General features: G+C 32.1%; 1 protein-coding gene across 1 annotated transcript in view; it reads left to right on the top strand.

Moving 5' to 3' along the window:
- The first annotated feature begins 7,805 nt into the window (after window positions 1–7,805).
- Window positions 7,806–23,941, top strand: part of slc39a11 (solute carrier family 39, member 11) — a 98,311-nt gene continuing 82,175 nt past the window's right edge. Inside the window, exons 1-3 of the mRNA XM_056469925.1 lie at window positions 7,806–7,852; window positions 9,466–9,578; window positions 12,251–12,289. Coding sequence (XP_056325900.1) covers window positions 9,471–9,578; window positions 12,251–12,289 — 147 coding nt within the window. The 5' untranslated portion in view covers window positions 7,806–7,852; window positions 9,466–9,470. The remainder of the gene's footprint in view (window positions 7,853–9,465; window positions 9,579–12,250; window positions 12,290–23,941) is intronic.

The following is a 23,941-nucleotide window of genomic DNA, read 5'->3' on the forward strand; positions in this document are numbered from 1 at the left end:
TGCTTTTAAGGGTTGGTAGGATGTTTGTTGAAAGATTTAGACTCCAAAGCTGAAATCTACTGGGTGGTGGACCCTCCTAGTGAGATCTTATATATCCAAGTGTGTGTGTGTGAAGTCATCCGCCGATAAGCTACGCCGGCTCGTTCCAATCCGCTGTTATGAGGTTTCCAGGGTGCCATCTGTTACAATACTTTTGTTTTCATAACTAAACACTCCTGTCAGAAGGTCCTCTTTCTCTCTTTCACACACTCCCTCTGGTTGCGCTTTTCTCTCTCCACCCTCTGCTTTAGTTCAGTGGGGGGTCAATCCGAGCCCATCGACCCCCAAACTTTCCCAATGCGGATGAGTGATGAATCCCGCCTGTCTCCCTCTGCTTGTTTTAATGTGCTGCGTTCGGTGAAAGGTTATTATAGTTTTGCATTTCTTAAATTAGTTGGTAACACTTAGGTTAATAACACTCACTAATATATAACCTTATACTACAATAAAATTGCATTCATTCATCTTAGTTAATGCAAACAATAAACAAAATATTTATGACAGTATTTGTTGATGTTAATTAACGGAAATAAAGTTGTTCATTGTTAGTTCGTGTTCACTCACAGTGCATTTACTAATGTTGACAAGCATGAATTTGGATGTTAATATTGCATTGGTAAATGGTGAACTATGATTAATAAATGCTGGGCAAGTTTGATCAGAGTTAACAGAACACATCCAGTGTCGATCAGAGCAAAGTTTAGTGTTTGCGCAGCTTATATTAACTCTTGTGCAAAACTCAAACACTGAATTCAAAACCACACATATTCAACTTGAATGAAACAACAAAAAAAGAGTCAGCGAAATTTCTTTATATTAAAGATCGTGCACTGTTAAAAGCAATTAGTTTGCCATATAAAGTGAGTAAACCTGTTGCTTTTAAAGCGATTATTTGACTTAACTTAAAAAACTGAGTAAACCCATTTCTTTTAAACTGATAAGTTGACTTTACTAAAAAAGTGAGTAAACCTGTTGCTTTAAAAGTGATTAGTTGACTGTACTTAAAAAAACTGAGTAAACCCATTGTTTTCAAGCGATTAGTTGACTTGACTTAAACTGAGTAAACCCATTTCTTTTAAACTGATAAGTGAATTTTGCTTAAAGTGAGTAAACCTGTTGCTTTTAAAATGATTAGTTGATTTTACTTAAAAAGTGAGTAAATTCATTGTTTTTCAAGCGATTAGTTGGTTTTACTTAAAGTGAGTAAACCTGTTGCTTTTAAAGAAATCAGTTGACTAAACTTAAAAAACTGAGTAAACCCATTTCTTTTAAACTGATAAGTGGATTTTGCTTAAAGTTTGTAAACCTGTTGCTTTTAAAGCGATTAGTTGATTTTACTTTAAAAAAGTGAGTAAATTTGTTGATTTTAGAGCGATTAGTTGACTTTACTTTTAAAATGTAAGTAAACCCAATGCTTTTAAAATGATTAGTTGACTTTACTTAAAAAGTGAGTAAACCTACTGCCTTAAAATTATGTAAATGAAATATATAAATAATTATGGAAATTTCTTTTTTTTTAAGTCAACTTAACAATTCCAAGATAAAACAAATTTTCTCCTTTTTTTAAGTAAAGTCAACTTGTTGCTTTTAAGGCAACAGATTCACTCATTTTGTTAATGTAATGTGACTAGTTGCTTTTTCCAGAATGTAATTAAACATGCCTAGTTTACATTTTTTGGCAAATTAAGATTTTTTTTCTGACGCAGGTCAAAATAAGTGCTTATAAATCCCGAAAATGATTCTTTTTTTTGCTAATTATTATTTTATTTCAGTGACTGCTGTTAGTTTTAGTTAATTTTGCACTCAAAATTTTTTTTTTGTTGCTTGTTGAAACTACTTATTTAAAATAATCGAAATCAACACAATTCTTGAGTCTTTTTTAGGGATAACTTACTTGTTTTATGTTCAGTCCACTTAAATTTCAATTAAGTTAACCTGATCGATTTGTGTTGGGAGAACATGAAGGAATAGAATGGAACCCAGTATTTTTATTTCATTTATTGCCAATGATTTACTTTATTTTGCTCAACTCATATTTTTTGACAAATACTTTGTGTTAGTTTTTGTTAACTAATATAACCTTTAGGGCAACACAGTGGCTCAGTGGTTAGCATTGCGCTGGTTCGAGTCCCGGCTGGGTCAGTTGGCATTTCTGTGTGGAGTTTGCATGTTCTCCCCGTGTTGGCGTGGGTTTCCTCCGGGTGCTCCGGTTTCCCCCACAGTCCAAACACATGCGCTATAGGGGAATTGATGAACTAAACTGGCCGTAGTGTGTGTGTGTGTAAATGAGTGATGCCATCCGCTGTGTAAAACAAATGCTGGAATAGTTGGTGGTTCATTCCACTGTGGCGACCCCTGATGAATAAAGGGACTAAGCTGAAGGCGAATGAATGAATGAATATAACCTTTATGTTCCTCACTGATTGTCTTTTGTTTGTTACCGGGTGAATCATTTATCACACACACACACACACACACACACACACACACACACACACACACACACACACATACATACACAAGGCCTCGGTGGGTGGAAACGGTCCAGATGAAAGGCTGAGAGTAATAAATGATGATGATCTTATTGCTGTTTCTCCTCGGACACGCATTGTTGAAATACCGCAGATCAGTCTCAGTGTGTTCGTCCCCAGAGATGCTGGAAAACAGACACCCGCAGAGCCCAGCCTTACAAAGTAACTATTACTGTCATTCAATTACACCCTAAAAAATATCCAGAAATGAGTGTTTTTCCGTATTTTGTGATTCCTGATTTGATATTTCCCCATTTAGTTTTTGCATTATGGGACTTTGATCTTTCTTTCAACAACTTTTAACCTTGAAAAGTTCTTTTATTGACATTACTAATAGTTTGCAATGCTGTATTGTCTGTTATTTTACACACTTATTTCTCTAGATGTTATGTCTTATACATTATATTATTTCAAACGACTAAAATGTCAATAAAAGTCCCTTTGTTAAACTGTAGAGTTGAAGTTTCAACGTCAAAAGTGGACAGAGCAGAGATCCGCAGATCCTGTCGGGCCCAGCCATCTTACCCGCACTCCATATATGTCGACAGGTATGTCAAGAGGCAGCCCGCACCGCCCCCTACCACCCATCCCATAATGCAATTCACCACCACAAATAAACTCAAAACAAATAACAAAATTCAGAAACTATTAATTATAGATATTTTCACAGGCTACTACTCACAGTAAAGGACTATGGTCACACTTGAAACAAGGTTTCCCTAGTTAATGTATTCCCTAACATGAACTAATAATGAACAACACTTGTACAGCATTTATTAATCATAGTGCAGCATTAAATAATGCATTGTTGACATCTAAATGCATGTTTGTCAACATTTGGTAATGCACCGTGAGTTAACATGAACTAACAATGAACAGATGTATTTTTATTAACTAACGTGAACTAATACTGTAATGTACTGTTTATTGTTTGTTAATGTTAGTGAATGCATTAATTAACATTAACTAATACCCCCCGATGCAGCCTTTGGAAGAAGGGAGGGATGTTAAGAGGTATGAGGAGGGGAGGGGGGGGGGGGTGTAGGGGATGGGTGGATAAGTTTTAGAGGGAATTTGGGTGGGAGGGAGAATCTGAGACAAACGGTTTAGGGAGGGTCCACTTCCTCTAAATAGTAGACGAAGGAGGCTGATTGGTTTAGGCGTGGTCCCGCTACTGAACTTTGTTAATTCATAACTCCATTTGAGCTAGTGGGGGAAACTGGAGCACCTGGAGGAAACCCACGCGAACCAGGGGAGAACATGCAAACTCCACACAGAAATGCCAAGTGACACAGCTGAGGCTCGAACCAGTGATCTTCTTGATGTGAGACGATCGTGCTACCCACTGCGCCACCGTGACGGCCGCGAACCGCCAACATAATTACTGTAATTATGATAAGTACGATGTTATTATAATTAATATTTTTATTTAATTTCTATCGACTTATTTAAGGATTTTAAGTAGAAACTAAGTCAATTCTTTATTACTCTTTGTAAGTAAAGAAAAAGGTAATGCAGATCAGGCTTTATACTCTCATGTCACTGGCTCTCATGCAATATTGTTTTGGAGGTTTTTCCTCCTAGTTCCACGAAGTCCTTCACTGGGAGCTTTTCTTTTGGCATGTTTCTGAAAACTTGGAGAAAACAGGCTTTGCATGCAGGCTGAGTATTAGAAGTGTTTTAAAGAGTCTCCAGTGAGGTTTTGTGTAGCTCAAGACAGGTATCCAGTCCTGGCCAATAAATCCACATGGCCAGCATTTGGTTTCACTTTTCTGGGCTGGAGTTTTGTTGTACATGTTAACTAGGAACATGCTGGAATTACCAACACCGTACTGTAATGTCTAAAAGCATGGGAAACAAATCAAGAACCTTTCATTTAAGTGTTTAAAGGGATAGTTCACCCCAAAAATGAAAATCCTGCCATCATTTCCTCATGCTTCACTCCACTTTGAGTTTCTGTCTTCTGTTAAGCATCACTGTAGAAAATGGCCGTGATTTCAACGGTAAAAAACTGTAAAAATGCTACAGTAAAAATCCGCAATCTGATTAACAGTATGTTTCCTTAATATATATGGTGAATAACTTTCCAAGAATTCCCTTGACATTACTATGGAAAAGTTGTTTGTGATGAGCATTGGTTCATTCTGTAACTTTCTCATCTCCACCTGCATATGGCTGTGTTAACATGTCTAACTGTGTAACTAAAGATGTGTAGATGTTGATAATTCAAAATACAGACATTTTACATATAAATTAATGAAATACGGTAGTTTACTGTAAAAATTAGAAATACGGTTTGTACCATATTTTTAACGGTAAAATGCTGGCAACAACAGCTGCCATTTTTACTGTAAATTTTACGGATTTATTTTTTACAGTGTACAAAAGAAAGTCTTTGACTTCCATTATGTTTTTCTGCTTATTATGATTGTCAATGGCTGACATTTTCCAATGTTTTGGAAACTTTTTCACAGTATTTCCTATAATATTTTTTCTTCTGGAGAAAGTCTTATTTGTTTTATTTCAGCTAGAATAAAAGCAGTTCTTAATTGTTTTAAAGCCATTTTAAGCTCAATATTATTAGCCTCCTTAAGCAATATTTTAGATTGTGTCCAGAACAAACCACTATTATACAATGTCTTGCCTAATTACCCTAATTTTACCCTAATTAACCTAGTTAAGCCTTTATATGTCACTTTAAGCTGAATACTAGTCAAATATCTAGTCTAATATTATGTGCTGTCATCATGACAAATAAATCAGTGATTAGAAATGAGTTATTAAAACTATTATGATTAGAAATGTGTTGGAAAAAATATAGAGGGGGCTAATAATTCAGACTTCAATTGTATATATACTGTATATATGTGTTTGTGTGTGTGATTAATAGTTTGACAGCGCTAAAATAAATGCAATATATTAATCCCCATAATGCACTCACATCTGTTTGTTTTGACTCAAAAGAAATATGTATATACTTCTTAAAAAGTCCATATAAAGACATTATTTAAAATTTGCAAAGGATTTATAACTCTCAAAGTAAAACTAACATTGTTTTCACATCTATTATTAGCTATTTTTAATAATCTAATCATTTTTATGCAGCTTAAAACAGGAATCGCTGATGCTATAAGAGAGCTGACGATATCAGAGGAGCAGTGAGATGAAATAAATGAGAACAGAGATTACCGATAACGGAGATGAGCAAATATAAATGAACTAATTAAAGAACACACATGACAAAAATAAAAAGACAAAGGAGTGGGAGATGGGAGAATGCTGATTGGAGAAATACTGAATAACATATTAGACTGTGTTTGTGTAGTTGCTTGAATAAAGCAAAATGAAAGTATCATAGAATTACTTTTAATTCAGTAACTAATTCATTATCCTGCGTAGATATGTCACAGTATCAAATAGTATTAATTAATTAATTTATTTATTTATTTATTTATTCATGTTGTTATTTATTTATTTATTTATTTATTTAGGTTATCAGGTGTTGCAGGTTATAATTAATTAGTTTATTTATTTATTTATTTAAGTTATCAGCCATTTATTTATTTAATTGTTTTTTTATTTGTCCAGGTTATCGGATATTTATTTATTTGTTTATTTATTTGTTCAAGTTATCAGGTATTTATTTATTTATTTAGGTTATCAGGTGTTGCAGGTTATAATTAATTAGTTTATTTATTTATTTATTTAAGTTATCAGCCATTTATTTATTTAATTGTTTTTTTATTTGTCCAGGTTATCGGATATTTATTTATTTGTTTATTTATTTGTTCAAGTTATCAGGTATTTATTTATTTATTTAGGTTATCAGGTGTTGCAGGTTATAATTAATTTGTTTATTTGTTTATTCAAGTTATCAGGCATTTATTTATTTATTAGTTTTTTATTTGTTCAAGTTATCAGATATTTATTTATTCATTTATTTATTCAGGTTATCAGGTGTTTATTTATTTATGTATTTGTTCAAATTATTTGGTATTTATTTATTTATTTATTTATTTATTTATGTTATCTATTATTGCAGGTAATAATTAATAAATTAATTTATTTGTTCAAGTTATCAGGTATTTATTTATTTATTTAGGTTATCAGGTGTTTATTTATTTATGTATTTGTTCAAATTATTTGGTATTTATTTATTTATTTATGTTATCTATTATTGCAGGTAATAATTAATAAATTAATTTATTTGTTCAAGTTATCGGGTATTTATTTATTTATGTTATTAATTATTGCAGGTAATAATTAATTAATTTGTTTAGGTTATCAGACATTGGTTTATTGATTTGTTCAGGTTATTGTGTATTTATTTATTTATTTATTTATCATGTATTGCAGGTAATAATTATATTATTTATTTTTTTATTCAGGTTATCAGGCATTTATTTATTTATTTATTTATTTATCTAATTATTTATTTGTTCAGGTTATTGGGTATTTATTTATTTATTTATCATGTATTGCAGGTAATAATTAATTATATTATTCATTTTTTTAATTAGGTTATCAGGCATTTATTAATTTATTTATCTAATTATTTATTTGTTCAGGTTATCGGTTCTTTGTGTATGTTATCAGGTATTGCAGGTAATAATTTATTTAGTCATTTATTTATTCAGGTTACCAGGCATTGATTTATTTATTTATTTGTTCAGGTTATTGGGTATTTATTTATCTATTTATTGATTTGCTCAGGTTATCAGGTATTCATTTATAAATTTTCCAAATTATTTTCCAATTGGTATATTAAATAAAATGTATTTCTTAATATATTAAATCCTTTCGGGGCTTACTTATTTGTTAATCAAGTGGCTAAAGCATAATTTTTGACACTTATTATATATTAATCATTTATTTCACCATATCAAATAAAAAAAAACACTGATTATTTGTCTAAATAATGATATTTTATGAGGAAAATGTCATTAGTCCTTGCTTATTTATGTATTTATTGATTGAGCCATACATCCATCTATTAAAAAAGCCTATTTTCTGCTGATGATTTTAGATTTTTGTTTTATTTAATGATTTTTTTCAATACTCGATGTCATAATAGTTCAGTGTTTAGTTGAAGCAAGCATTAGTTTTACTGTACATGTAAATCCTATGCAAAATATGCGATCAAACCTGTTGAAGAGTAGCTGACGTCCTCACTTTAAAAATCGAATCAGCCAATAGGAGCCCGAGAGAGGCGGGGCTTATTCCGAAACACAGACACGTGTACACTGGGAAGCAGGAAGTACTTCAGTCGGTGCCTGTAAACAGTAAGTACAAGTCACTAATAACAATAATGGCTCTATTCAGTGGTAAAACAATAAATGAATGAATGAAAGCAAACGACAAATCACTTATCGATGCGTTCACTTTCTGTTACGTAGCGCTGAAATGTCTAAACGCGATAATCTTTAGTAGATAAAGTTTCAAGAGCCTGTCAGCCTGTCGTACTTTATTATTACTTAGTGTATTTTATTTTAACTTTATTAACCGTTATTACATTAATAAGTACGCTTTGTTTGGATTTGAAGCGAATGTAGTGTTAGTTAATATGTTTATTTGTTGATTCATGCATTATGACTGATGTTTGCAGTCAAAACTGACATATGTAAAATACATATTGCAGATATTTTAACATTACAGTAATTATAAATACGAGGAGCCAGGCATTAAACGAGCCTTAGATAGACATTGTAAATATATATATGTTAATTAACACGTTCTGTATTTCGTGATTTACATTTATTTACTGTTTATTCACAGTTATGAGTTGCATTATGGATTATGGATCTGGATTTTGACCTCTGTTCTGTTGACTTTTAATGCTGAAAATTCAATTCTGCAGCTTATTGAAGTGACAATTACTAAAATGTTTCGTGATTTACATTTATTTACTGTTATAAATTGCATTATGGATTATGGATCTGGATTTTGACCTCTGTTCTGTTGACTTTCAATGTTGAAAATTCAATTCTGCAGCTTATTGAAGTAACTATTACTAAAATGTTAGTAGTTTATAACAAAATATTGTATAATAAAAAATATATAGAGAATTAAGCTTGTAAATTAACTGAAAATGTAATGGTAGTTTATCACCATGTTTTTGTATAGTAATTTGCAACACCAAACAAGAAAATATATCACGTGAAACTAGTAAAAAAATCAGTAAAAATCACTTTTTTAAAACTTGTCAACATCAAAAGTTGTCAAGATCCCACAATGCAATTAAAAAGGATTAATAATAATAATAATAATAATAATAATAATAATGATAATAATAATAAATGAATCAGAAAATACAGAAAATTGTTAATTTATGGATGTTTTTTACTGTGTCTTCCGCACAATCGATTTGTGTTGGGACAACATGAAGGAATTAAGTTAACTTATTAGTTTTTACAAATTTAAGTGGAAAAAATCAAGAATTGTCTTGTTTTAGCTTATTTTAAATAAATAGTTTGAACAAACAGCAAACATCTTTTCTTTTTAAGTGCGTGAATAAACGCTATAATCAATATAAGCGGTGGTGTTTCATTGTCCTGTATTTGCAGACACCCTGGATAAACAGGATCTGCTCACACACACACACACACACGCACACACACACACACACACACACACACACACACACGCCCGTCTCTCAGTGTACACTGTAAAAAATGCTGGGTTCCACAATCGATTTTTGTTAAGGCAACATGAAGGAATTAAGTTAACTCTTTAGTTTCTGCATTTTCAAGCGGATTGAACGTAAAACTAAAGCTATTCTCAGAAAACCCTCAAGAATTGTGTTGTTTCAGCATATTTTATATAAGTAGTTTGAACAAACAGCAAATGTAATTTTTGTGAGTGTATTGAATGCAGTGTGTCCTGATTTTCTCCACAGACAACATGTTTCCAGGCCTCAGTCCGCTGGTTCAAGCCCTGCTGGGGACTCTGTTCACCTGGGCACTGACTGCAGCGGGAGCAGCGCTGGTCTTCATCTTCTCCAGCCGACAGGTAAGACAGGAAGATCCTGATCTCCACTGCTGCGCTACTGCACATTATTATCATGCAGAGACTCGGCAAAATAAGAGAATTCAATCAAATCTGCTCATTTCTTTAGTGGAATTCAGAGGAAGATATTTGATGTCAAATATAGATGATATTGAAGTTTTTAATAGTTTCATTTAGCTTTATATTCGTATATTTTATATATATATATTTTATTATCATTATTTACATATAGTATATGTAAAAATCATATTGCATGTCATATATTATAATATTTTTTTTATTCATTCATTTAATTTCATTCGGCATAGTCCCTTATTTATCACTGGAATAAACTGCCAACTTTTCCGGCCTATGTTTGACGCAGCGGATGCTCTTCCAGCTGCAAGTTCCATTTCACTTTATATTTATTTTCCATATTAATTTTAAAGTTTTCCAAAAGTATTTATATATATATATATATATATATATATATATATATATATATATATATATATATATATATATATATATATATATATATAAATGAATAAATAAATATATATATATATATATATATATATATATATATATATATATATATATATATATATATATATATATATATATATAGATATATATATATATATATATAAAAATAAATATAAATATTTCCTTGGCAAATAGCTGAAACAAAATATGTTGAAAGCTTTTGGTTATTTTTTCGTTTACTTTAGTTAAAGATTATTTCTTCTTCTTATTAATTATTATTATTATTATTTTAAAATATTTGATTTGTGATTTTTTTCCCCCTGGTTTTAACAGAGCATTTTGTACAATCATGCTTGTATTTTTTTCATAATTACCCTTGCCGCCGAAATAAATTAATAAACAAGTTAAATTCAAATAAAATTACAACAGAGAGAGAAAAAAACTTTTCAGTATTGTATACATTTGCAGTTAGACAATATCAAGTGTAAAATTTATTCAATTAAATTAATACCTACATGATAATACAAATCAATAATCTGACATGTTTATAGTGGTCTTCTACATACGTTTGGAGTCAAACAATATTCGTGATCGCATAAAACCACAAATTTCTTTATATAGATCAGTTAAAGGAGAGTCTTCATTTTATTATTAATTATTATGCACTTAAATCTGCTAACTTCTTTAGTGGAACTCAGAAAAAGATGTTTTGAAGAATATTTAAGATCATATACAGATGGTAGTGTAGTTTTTTAATACTTCCATTTATGTTTATTTACATATATATATATCTCATTATTTACAAATGCAATATGATATATACAAATACTATATCACATATTATTTATAATTGTTTTATTTCATTTTTGTTATTTAATTTTTTTACATGTAATTTTGTACATTTTTATTTAACTTAAAATGTATTTTTTTCCCTTAAAGTGTTTTTAAGTAGCTTTAGTTATTTTAGAACATCTAGTAACAAAATAAGATTGTTCAACAAAATAAGTTGAAAACTTTTAGATATTTTTTTGTTTACTTTAGTTAAAGATTATTTCTAATTATTAATTATTATTATTTTTTAAAAACATTTGATTTGTGATTTAACTCCCAAATTTTAACAAAACATTTTATACAGTCATGCTTGTATTTTTTTCATAATAACCCTTGCCGCCGAAATAAATTAATAAACAAGTTAAATTGAAATAAAACTCCTACATGATAATACAAATCAACACAAATCAATAATCTGACATGTTTATAGTTGTCTTCCGTTTATAGTCAAACAATATTAGCTTTATTTATTTATTAATGAATTTATTTAGATTTTTATGTTACATTTATTTATATATATATATTTACATTTACATTTATATATATATATATATATATATATATATATATATATATATATATATTTTTTTTTTTTTTTTTTGTTTTGACATTTTGGTCAATTTTCTAACATCTGTGTAATTTCAGAAATTTTTATGTAATGAAACAAACTTTTTATTTCACTTAAAATTCATTGATCTAGTTATTTTAGTACATATAGTAAAATTAAATGAAAATAAGAAATATTTCCATAGTTAATAGCTGAAATAAAATAAGTTTAATTCTTTTAAGATAATCTATTTTCCTCACGTCAGTTGAAGACTATTTCAGATAACAAATTAAATTAAATGATAAATTAATCTATTGTATATAAGTTATTAAATAAATATATATTGAAGCTACTAAATAAAATGGATTTTCAGTTGCTCAGTGGTTAGCTTTGTGGCCTCACAGCAAGAAGGTTGCTGGTTCGAGTCCCGGCTGGGTCAGTTGGCATTTCTGTATGGAGTTTGCATGTTCTCCCCGTGTTGGCGTGGGTTTCCCCCACAGTCCAAACACATGCGCTATGGGGGAATTGATTAACTAAATTGCCCGTAGTGTATGAGTATGTGTGTGAGAGAATGGGAGTGTGTGGGTGTTTCCCAGTACTGGGTTGCAGCTGGAAGGGATAAAACATATGATGCATAAAACATATGCTGCATAAAACATATGATGGAATAGTTGTCGGTTCATTCCGCTGTGGCAACCCCTGATAAATAGGTAACTTAGCCGAAGGAGAATGAATTAATGAATGGATAGTTATACTATTTACATATGTTAATCAAGTGTTCATTAAATGCAATATTTTTACGCTTTGTTCTGCTCGTTTCTCCTCACAGAAGCGGATTTTGGATGGCAGTCTGGGATTTGCAGCAGGGGTAAGAAACCTTTATATTTTAGTCATCATTTCTACACCTTTCTGCTAAAAATAGTCGTCCGTCTCCCTGTTTGTTATGTAAGAAAATAGATTTCGGAAATTCAGTCAGGGCAGGCAGGGGCTTGTTATTTGTTCTGCTGTTGTTCTCTGTTACTCAGCAAAACTTTCATGAAGATTTCAGAGAAGAATAGATGTCATTAGTCTGTGACCCAGAGTTAATTAGACAGTGTGTGTTTTTTATTATGCTGAATCTCTGAATGCGACATGGGTTTCGCAGAGCTCTTATCAAATATTCAGAAACAACAGTTCACCTTTTGTGCTCATTGTGAGAAATCGTCTTGCTTTGACGACTGAGAAATGTCATTTCCGTGACATTAAATATGCATGTTTTGTAGATTGGATGACTTGAAAATCCTGCAAACTAATAAAGGTTATTAACGTGCGTTTCTGCCTCTGTATTCAAGGCGTTGCAAATTTGTATGTAGTGAAAATTTGACTAATGAAATGTAGTATTTGGTTTTGAGTGTAGTCTTTAGGGCTGTGCGATTATGGGCAAAAGAAATCCATTGCGATTTCGATTTTAATCACGAGTTTGTCACAGACAGACTGAATCTGTGTTTACAGTGTGAATCTGAAACATCTTTCACTAGAATCCAAAATTAGACCTTTATCAAAGGCCTGTAACGTGTCTCTAATGGCCCGTTTCCACTGAGTGGTACGGTACGGTACGGTTTGGTTTGGTACGCTTTTTATGGCGGTTTCCACTGTCAAAAAGCGTACCGAACCGAACCGAACCGTACCACTTTTTCGCCACCCTTTCGAAAGGGTACCAAACACGAGAAAGGGTACCAAAAGGCGGAGCCACACGCGCAGCTGAACACTATTGGTTTACAGAGATACGTCATTTGCTTACGCAACAAGCCAGAATGAAAACAAAAACCCGCCATGTTTGAAATACACCGCGAGAGATTACAGCAGAATTATAAATACATATAATACCGAGCCATGGTCGATCCGGGCTCAAACAAACCTTGTCGTCATCTTGATGAACAGCCACAAAGCCAAGAAGAAGAGCAGATTTACCCTGTGCCCCGTAGTTTTTTACGAGGCAGTCTGAGGCACGAGCGGTTTCGCTTTCTTGCTAGCGCTCGCGCGCGTCTAACATTATATCTGAAATATCAAACTTCTTGAGCTGATGATAATAACCTGCGCTTGATTATTGACCTGCTTTTAAAAACCCGATCCTGTCAGACACTGACAAACGCGAGAGTGAAGCGTGAAGAAACAAAGCAGAAGCCGGAAAAAAGGAGCACATTATTTTTCAGCAAACATGAACAAAATGCCATGTATAACTAACTTATTATCTTCACATTTTGGACTAATATGAACCGGGAATGACGGAATTGTTCTCTAACAGAGGCTACATGTGCTGCTGAAGATTACAGACACAGATAAGAGGTTTTCACTGACTGTAGGCTATATTTTGTGTTGTTTTGAACCTAAATATGGACGAAATGTCTGCTGTGTGTAGTTCTTCTGTAATTGATAACATATCAGAGACTGTAAAGGACTGTATGTGTTTATATATGTTCATTTATTTAGTTATTTAATATAGTTACAGACGTTACAGTAGGCTGTTTCGCACTGTCTTTGATCTGCAGTTATAATCAACTCATGTTCATTGTAAAGTTAGTAATAAACATTTCTACACCAGTATTTATGTGTATGAAGCATCTGTTTTATGAGAAGAGCTTTTCATATGATATGTAAACGACCCATACATCTTTATTGTAGACATTTCCTCGAGCGAGAATGACGTCGACTGAAACTTTCTGTCATACACCATGCCCACCAAAAGGGTACCCTTGTTAGTGGAAACGCAAGCCTGATAAAGGTGACCCGTACCAAACCGAACCGTACCGTACCGTACCAGTCAGTGGAAACGAGCCTTAAAACAGACATAAAATAAAATAAGAATCCCCTATTAAAGCTGTAACAAATTGTCTCTAGAACAGACTTATGGCAAAACAAATGTGTGTGTGTGAGTGAGTGCGAGCACCGTCAAACTCAAGTAAGGCTTGACCAAATATCAGTAGTTGCGTGTGTGTCCACAGATTGTTTTTCCAATGGAGGCATGTGGATTGCATGCACATATTAAAAGGAGAACGCGCTTGTATTCCAGGCACCCCCAGTTGAAAACATCTCTTTTCAGACAAAGTTGAAGTTGAACTTTTCAGAATGCCGCACCGCGAGTCACATAACAAGAGCTGACCAATCAGCTTCATGCTTTGTATGGGATATACACATTTCGGTAACCTCAGACAAACACAACACACCCGAACACCAAGTGCTTATTAATTCCCTCCATACATAAAACTTGTATTGGAGCTGCAGCAATCTTAGTCATCCTGTGAGAAAACGGTTGATGGTCACTGAGTAACGACAAAGGAGCGACCGCAAAGCATGTTAAAAATGCTGAAGGAAGTGATGCGCTCATGCTTTCCATGCTCTTTTAGACGCAATATAAGGCACACATACAAATTACCTGGTTCTGCCATACTTCAGCCTTCCTGTATCCAAAGTAACTTAATCCCACATCACAGATGTTGACTTTTTTGGCACCAAGTCCTCCTGTGCTGAACTCATCATCCCTGTGTGCGCAGGCTATTCAGTCTCCTGTTCTCGTGCTGTTTAGGTGTGCTGCGTTATGATTGGTTCAAATACCATACTGCGGGAAAATCATGCTGTAAAGCGATTTAGAAATCGTGCATGTCCAAATCGAGATTTCTATACACTTTCAATTAATCGCACAGCACTAGTCTCTATTTAATCTGCTCTGGATATCGATATTGAGATGTCTTCAGCTTTTAGGTATGGTTAAAAATGGGTTGATTTTTGAGTCTTTATTCGGCTCAACTTTCGTGCCACCTTTAATACAATATTTGATATGCAATATTTACGAAATGGTTATAATCAACATCTTACTTCAGGGAAAAGGAAGCATCACTACAAATATTCTCTCTCTTTCTCTCTCTGTCAAATATATACATTTGATTGTTTTGTTTTCATTTGATTGTTTGTTTTTGTTTGTTTGTTTATTTATTACCACATCAGCAACTTACAGCTACTTCATGGCAAGATTAATATAGAAAAAAACGTTAGTACTTACAACTTCATAATTCAATACGAAGATAAAGTCGAGGCATAAAAAAAAATAAATAAATAAATAAATGCAATAAATAAAAGAAAAAATAAATAAAATAATATAAGTGAAATAAAATAAGATAAAAAATAAATAAATAAAATTAAATAAACATAATTAAAAAAAAATTAAATTAAATAAATAAAAAATAAACAAAAAATAAATAGAATAATAAAATAAATAAATTAAAGAAATGCAATAAATAAATAAATAAACAAAATAAATAAATAAATAAATAAAATAAATAAATAAAATTGATTAAATATAATAAAAAATTAAATTAAAATTAAATTAAATAAATAAAAAATAAACAAAAAAAATAGAATAATAAAATAAATACAATAAATAAATGCAATAAATAAATATATAAATAAACAAAATAAATAAAAAAATAAATATAATAAAAAAAATTAAATAAATAAAATAAGTAAATAAAAAATAAACACAAAATAAATAAATAAATAAATAAATAATAAAATACTATAAATAAATGCAATAAATAAATAACTTAAATAAATAAATAAACTAAAATAAAATAAATATAATAAATAAATTAAATAAAAAATAAATTAAATATAAACAAAAAATAAAAAAAATAAAAATAACATAAATACTAAAAATAAATAAATAAACAAATAAATAAATAAATAAATAAATAAATAAATAATAATGACAACTTTTGCATTAAAAGCATGATTGCAATATGATATTCTTTTAAAGATAATCTGAAACTGTAATCTCGTTATATGAGCTAACACGTGTAATGTAACGCATTAATCTACAGCAACAATTTTTGTCATGTAATTCGTAATCAGCAACTGATTACAATTTGTAAGTAATCTACCCAGCTCTGCACTGCTTTACATCACGGTCCATAATGACTTCACTCTTTCTAACAAACAGGTGAAACACACACACGCACACGCACACACACGCACACACACACACACACAAACACACACACCGAATGCACCTTCCAGTAATTACAGCCATTAATCTTCAGTGCAAAACAAAGAGCAGAGCGAACAAATGCTTCCTCCGAACACATTTGTTTCTGGTGACGAGTATTGTTGAACACATCAGCCGCCTCCCAGGGTTTATAATTGACCACACAAATCAGCCGGGCCGCCCTGAGCGCTTCTTCAAGCCTCTAACAGCCTGTCCAGATGCCACCGTCGTATTTGCATCAGCATTTCGACACAGAGAGGTAGTTGATCTGCTCAGGAATACTCGCTCCTGGCAATGTCACGATGCCAGATGTGTTAAACAGAAACCCCACAAATCTGATGGAGAAGACGATTGGGGAATGCAGTTGAAGTCAGAACTATTAGCCCTCTTTTTCAGATATTTCCAAAATGATACTGAACAGATTCAGGAAATTTTCACAGTATTTCCTATAATATTTTTTCTTCTGGAGAAAGTCTTATTTGTTTTATTTCGGCTAGAATAAAAGCAGTTCTTAATTGTTTTAAAGCCATTTTAAGGTCAATATTATTAGCCCCCTTAAGCAATATTAGTTTCTGATTGTCTCCAGAACAAACCACTGTTATACAATGACTTGCCTAATTACCCGAATTTTAACCTAATTACCCTAGTTAACCCTTTAAATGTCAATTTAAGATGAACACTAGTATCTTTATTTTACATTTTAGAGTCCAATTAAAACAAATAAAATAGTGTAAAGCTAGAGGCTGCTGGAAGTCATGTTGGAGGCCAGTGAGTGTTTCTAAAAGCAGACCTTCAGGGATTGAGTTTCTCAGACAGATCCACTGTTGTGCAGGTCTGCTTTAGTTCACTTTGAAATGGAAAAGTCTCCTATACCCCCTTACTAACCTCTCTGTGAAACCGCTTCTATGCAGGGAAGGTGGACGGATTTAAAAGGCTCCATTTTGCTTTTTAAACTCTTTCTCCTCCAGAGTTTTAAACACACACCAGCACCAGCATTTGTCGGCCCTTACAATACTTTCTGCTAGGAATGTATGACCATATTCGAGATCATTTTATGTTGATGGTCCCTTTAACGCATTTAAGTTGCATTGCATCTACATGCCAACTAATTCTCAATAGATTATAAGTAGACTGTTAGATTGGGGTTATAGGGTTAAGTTGACATGGACTTGCAAAGTTCCTTATAGTCAGTAAATGTCTGCTGAAGGAGCAGTATCAGCAGATATTAAGCAGACAGTCTACTAATACTTACATGAGAAGTAATTGGCATAGTTGCAATGCACCTTTTAGTCAACAAAATATGCAATAGGGACCATCAAAATAAAGTGTTACCCCATATTATATATTAAAATAATAAACCAAGCCCTCTGATTTCCAACCCAGGCTCATTCTGAAAACGTAGTCCTGAGGACGTTTGTGGAGCCCGCAAATTATGTAGCCGGAGGTACGTATGGCTGCATTTGTTTTTTTAAGCGAACACTCGACGTATGACGCTGTTCCTTTTAGCGCTTACCAGCTGACCGCTTACCTTCGTGTGGAGGGCTTTCCCGCCGCAACCAGTTTGTCCGGTTAGCTCGTCTTGTACGTCCGCGGACTTGAGGCGCAGAGAGGAGCTGACCACGACGACGACGACCGGGTTCGAGTCCGGGGAAGATCGGTTCCAGAAATCAGGTAAGACTAAAACAGAATCCAAGAAATAAAGCGAAGAGGTTCATAACAGGGTGAGAATGTGGTGAAATCCGAAAACGTAGAAAAAACAAAAACAAACGAGGGCTTTTCTTTTTACAGACGGCTTTTGTAAATCGTTGGTTGGGTTTAGGGCGGGCGGGTCAGTCGGTAAAATTGTGTGGGTTCGGGGAAGGAGGAGGGTGGGTCGGCCGTCGGATCATTCAGCCAGTCGGACGGACAGACGTTCGTTCGACAGCGGCCTCTGGTGGGTTTACGCGAGAACAGCGCGGGCGCGAACGGCACTCTTGGGAGACGTCTGAGAAGCCAAAAAGGTGCACACAGCAGCCTCCAGCGAATTCACGAAAACCAAAAACTGCAGAAACAGGTACCTCCCGGGACGTATTTCGCGGTCTCCAGAAACGTCCTCGGGGCTACGTTTTCAGAATGAGCCTGGGTTGCTGATTTCTTTATCTTTGAATTCAGATGGTTTCATCACAAACGCTTTTCACCAATAAAATGCATTTTCTATGACACGGTTATAATGACAATCATGTTTATGACAGATTTATGACAAGTTTTGTTGACTTGGTAATGTTAAAGTCACATTTAAAGGCTTAACTAGGTTGAGTAGGTTAAAGTTAGAGTAATTAGGCAAGTCATTGTATAACAGTGGTTTATTCTGGAGACAATCCAAAACTAATATTGCTGAAGGGGGTGAATAATATTGACCTTAAAATGGCTTATAAAAACTGCTTTTATTCTAGCCGAAATAAAACAAATAAGACTTTTTCCAGAAGAAAAAATATTATAGGAAATACTGTGAAAAATTTCCCAAAACATTGGGAAATGTCAGCCATTAACATTCGTTGTAGGCACAAAAAACACTATGGAAGTCAATGGCTGATTTTACCCACAGTATATTTAACTGTTTAACAGAAGAATCAAACTCAAGTGGAGGATGAGGAAATGATGGAAGAATATTTGTTTTTGGTTGTACCGTGTCTGTAAAGACTTTTAAATGCAAGGTCTTTCATTTCTTTCCCATGCTTTTAGACATTACAGCGTGGTGTTGGTAATTCCAGCATGTTAACATGAACAAAACTCCAGCCCAGAACAGTGAAACCAAATGCTGGCCATGTACATCAATCTGCTAAACCTCATTTGGGAAATATTTGTAAGTGAAATAATAAAAAGGCTAATCATTTTGACTGGATTCATTCATGTCAAGTTGTCCTAACAAACAATGTCATCTGTTGCATTCAACAGAGCAAATAAGCATAACAGGGACCCCTTCAATTTTCCAAAAAGAGCATAATTCCAGCGCTCTAAAACTCTCCGGCCTCTTATTACTGATCAATACTGAGCCCAGCAGGAGAGAAGTGTGGCGAGCGCTGGATAAATACTTCATTACGGCTCCCACTGAGATCAGACCATAGAAATGAGTTAAAACTTAACTGGCAATCAAAGCAGCCATGGATCATTCAAATCAGAACTCAACTCTGGCTTCACAGAGCGTCCCTTCATACATTTAATTGTGTTTGTTCATTCACTTTGTTTTGTTGTTGTAATTACTGTTGTTGTTTTGTGTATAGCGGGTTTTAATTCTGTTTGTTGGTTTATTCTTAATCTCAGAGTGGACATGCGTTAATGTCGAGCTCATAAAAATACACTGTAAAAAATATCTGGTAATGAACAGTTTCAGTATATGGTGTGTTATGGGTTTATTTACGGTTGTGAATTGCATTATGGGATGTTGATCTCTGCTTTGTCGGCTTTTGATGTTGAAAATTCACCTCTACAGTTTAACAAAGTGACTTTTATTGACATTTCAGTCAACAATATAATGTAGGAGAAATAATATCTAGAGAAATAAGTCTGTAATATAACTGAAAATGCACTGGCAGTTTAATACAAGGTGTTTGTAGCGTATTATACAACACCAACCCAGACAATATAGCACTGCAAACTATTCAAAATGTTCATACAAGTCATTTTTTTCCACCTTTCAAGGGTGAAAGTTGATGGAAGACAGATTAAGATCCCATAATGCAAATTTAAAAGCAGAAATAAACAGCGGAAAATAAAAATAAGAATCACAAAATACAGGAAACTGCTTATTTACGGATGTTTTTTACCTGATTATTGCTTCAAACGTTGGTGGAAATGAATATCATATTATGAAATTGAGTGTAAATAAGTGTCTACAGGATTTTCTAAACATTATACAAGAGTTTTGCATGTTTTCACAGCAAAACATTAGAATTGAAGTAAAAAATGCCACATAATAAAAAAAAAAAATAAATAAATAAATTAAATAAAAAAATAAACAAAAAATAAATAGAATAATAAAATAAATACAATAAAAAAATAAATAAAATAAATAAATAAAATAAATAAAATAAATAAAATAAATAAAATAAATAAAATAAATAAATAAAATTCATTAAATATAATAAATAAATAAAATAAAAATGTTTATAAATAAAATAAATAAATTAAAAATAAACAACAAAAAAAATGAATACTATAAATAAATGCAATAAATAAATAAATAAATAAATAAATAAAATAAATAAATTAAACAAATAAATAAATAAAATTAAATAAATATAATACAAAAATAACATAAAAAATAAAATAAAAAAATTAATTAATTAAATATAAACAATAAATAAATAAAACAATAATAACATAAATAAATAAATAAATAAATAAATAAATAAATAAATAAATAATAATGACAACTTTTGCATTAAAAGCCATATTTTGAGAAATTTTTACGCTGCAAATATAAAAAAAAATACTGGAGGGATTGAAAAAACATAGCTGTCAATGGTGAATAGCAATTATAAAGTGGATCTTTGCACCAGTTGTTTATGGTTCCAATAACTATTTACTTTTAGGCTTGTTCATACAGCAGGAACTAAAAATATCTTTGTTATAGTAAGACCTTCTGAAGCCACTATGATCTCCTAGTTTGACTCTTATTTAGTTCCCGTGTGGCATCTAGTTCCTATAACTGAGCTCCTATAGCTTCCTGGTGTAAAAGCTCCTCTATGTATCACCAGAAAGCTTTGTTAAGCAACATAACATGACCAAGAGAGTGCCATTTCTTCAATATCAGCACTAGTACTATATGAGTTCAGTATTAAGTGACTTAAGTACACTTAAATATTGTGTTTTTTGTTTTATTTCAGTAGCAAAATAGTTTCCAACAAAGATCACAGCAGAACATTTTGTGCATATGTGAAAAACACAGCTGTTTTGTTACTGAATCATTCAGTGCTTTTGAATGAATCATGCGAGTCAGTGATTCAATTACTTATTCATAAATGAATGTGCTTGAGTCACTCTTGAATGAATCAGCCATCTGATCAAATCAGTTAAATGGCTTTCATATTTAAATTCACATCCATATTTATAAGTAACATTGCATTATTCCAACATCTCATATTTGTGTTAAAATCACCACAACACAAGAAAAGAAATCCAAGAAAATAATAGATCATTTTATTTCCCAGATAAGTGTATGACATGATTTGATGCTCAATTGATTCAAACTAGAATTATAGTGTGAAAACGACAAGATATTTGTGTTGTGCTTATGACAGAGCTGCTTGTTTTCTTGTTTTTGCTCATGAACTGAGAGTATTGATGTGTTAAGTCTATTACTGCATTTCCTTTGATTTTTTTTTATTGATTTCTCCTTTGACTCTGTTTGTATTATGTCATCATAATGCAACCATTTCTACTTTCATCACATCAGTGTATATAGTGTATGGCATTTGCACTGATTGTATTTTAAATGTACTTAAAAGGTAATTATTATTTTTTTTATGTATTTATTTTATTAAAGATTAAATTTTGGCCTTTTTGCCTTTATTAAGCGGATAGGACAGTTTTACAGACAGGAAGCAAAGTGGGAGAGAGATAGGGGGTAGGGACGGGAAATGTCCACGAGCCGGGATTCGAACTCGGGACGCCCTGAAGTGCTACTGCACCATATGTCAGCGCGCTAACCACTAGGTTACAACTATAGGTGCAACCACTAGGTGCAAACTATTTATTCGTGTTGAATTTAAACAAACAAATTAAATGTAGTAATGTTCAACTTAATTTGTTTGTTTAAATTCAGCCCAAATAAATTGTTTACAACCCCTTAATGTAAAAATTTTTTAGTAAATCCAAGGAATCATCCTTGAATAGTTTTTTTCAGTGTATAACAGCATATGCTATCATAGAATCATTGTGATATTTAAATTATTGTTTGCTATATTGCATATACAGTTTTTTTAATGTATTTTTGAAATTTAATATATATTTGTGTATATATATATATATATATATAGGTTTGTATATAAATTGTTTATAATATAAATGCTTTATTAATATTTAGTCAAAACAATAAAAACAATGTATGTTTTATAGATATTATTTTAATATTTTATATATGATATGTGTTCTTAAAATTACTTAAAAATGACCATTGTGCTCACGGAGACCCGAGTTCGATTCCCAGCTCGAGGTCTTTTGCCGACCCTTCCCCTCTTTCTGCTCCCAATACTTTCCTGTGTATAATCTCCACTATCCTATTCAAATTAAAGGTGAAAAACCCCCTTAAAAAAGACTTAAACTATATTAAAAATAAAACATATAAGCTCTATAAAAATACCTTGCCTCACAGCAAGAAGGTCGCTTTTTTGAGCCTCGGCTGGGTCAGTTGGCATTTCTGTGTGCGGTTTCTCCAAAGACATGCAGTACAGGTGAATTCGGTAAACTAAATTGTCCGTAGTGTATGTGTGTGAACGAGTGTGTATGGATGTTTCCCAGAGATGGGTTGCAGCTGGAAGGGCATCCGCTGCGTAAAACATGCTGGATAAGTTGCTGGTTCATTCCGCTGTGGCGACCCCAAATTAATAAAGGGACCAAGCCAAAAAGAAAATAAATGAATGTAATTTTTAAATTATAAAATGTATGTATGTATGTATGTATGTACTTATTTATTTATTTATTTATTTATTTATTTAATTAATTATATATTTTATTTATTTATTTATTTATTTATTAATTTATTTATGTATTTATTTATTTATGTATTTATGTATTTATTTATTGATTTATTTATTTATTAATTTGTTTATGTATTTATTTATTGATTTATTTATTTAGTTATTTATTTATTTATTATTTGTTTATATATGTCATTTATAGTTACATTTTGTGCAAAATAAGGAAGCAGGCTTAATTTGATTGAATTTAAATTTAAATTTAATTAGTTTCAGTAATTCTGTTATCAAATTAAATGTATAAATTAATCTGACCTTAACCTATAGCTAAAGTTGAAATGTTTTGTATGTATTTTGTCAAATAATTAAATAAAAAATACATTTGCATCATCAGATTTTCAACAAAGTGTAAGTCGTCTTGCATATTTTTAATCCTGCAATAATTCATCTAGTGGTGCATGAATGACAGGCTGTATTTTTCAAAGAAAATGATGATAAATAGACATGCCATCATATTCAGTAAACTGCATCTAGACATTATGAACAGCTTTACATTTTTCTGATGAGTTTACACAGATGTGTGTGTGTGTGTGTGTGTGTGTTCAGAGTTCGACTGTGTCCTCTAATGATTGCATGTTTTATTATTGTAAACAATGCGATATGAAAACAGGGTGGCACGGTGGCTGAGTGGTCACCACACAGCAGGAAGGTCACTGGTTCGAGTCCCAGCTGGGTCAGTTGACATTTTAGTGTGGAGTTTGCATGTTCTCCCCATGTCGGCGTGGGTTTCCTCCGGGTGCACCCGTTTCCCCCACAAGTCCAAACACAT

The sequence above is a fragment of the Danio aesculapii genome, chromosome 12 (genome assembly GCF_903798145.1).
Source record: "Danio aesculapii chromosome 12, fDanAes4.1, whole genome shotgun sequence".
In the NCBI taxonomy this organism is placed as follows: domain Eukaryota; kingdom Metazoa; phylum Chordata; class Actinopteri; order Cypriniformes; family Danionidae; genus Danio; species Danio aesculapii.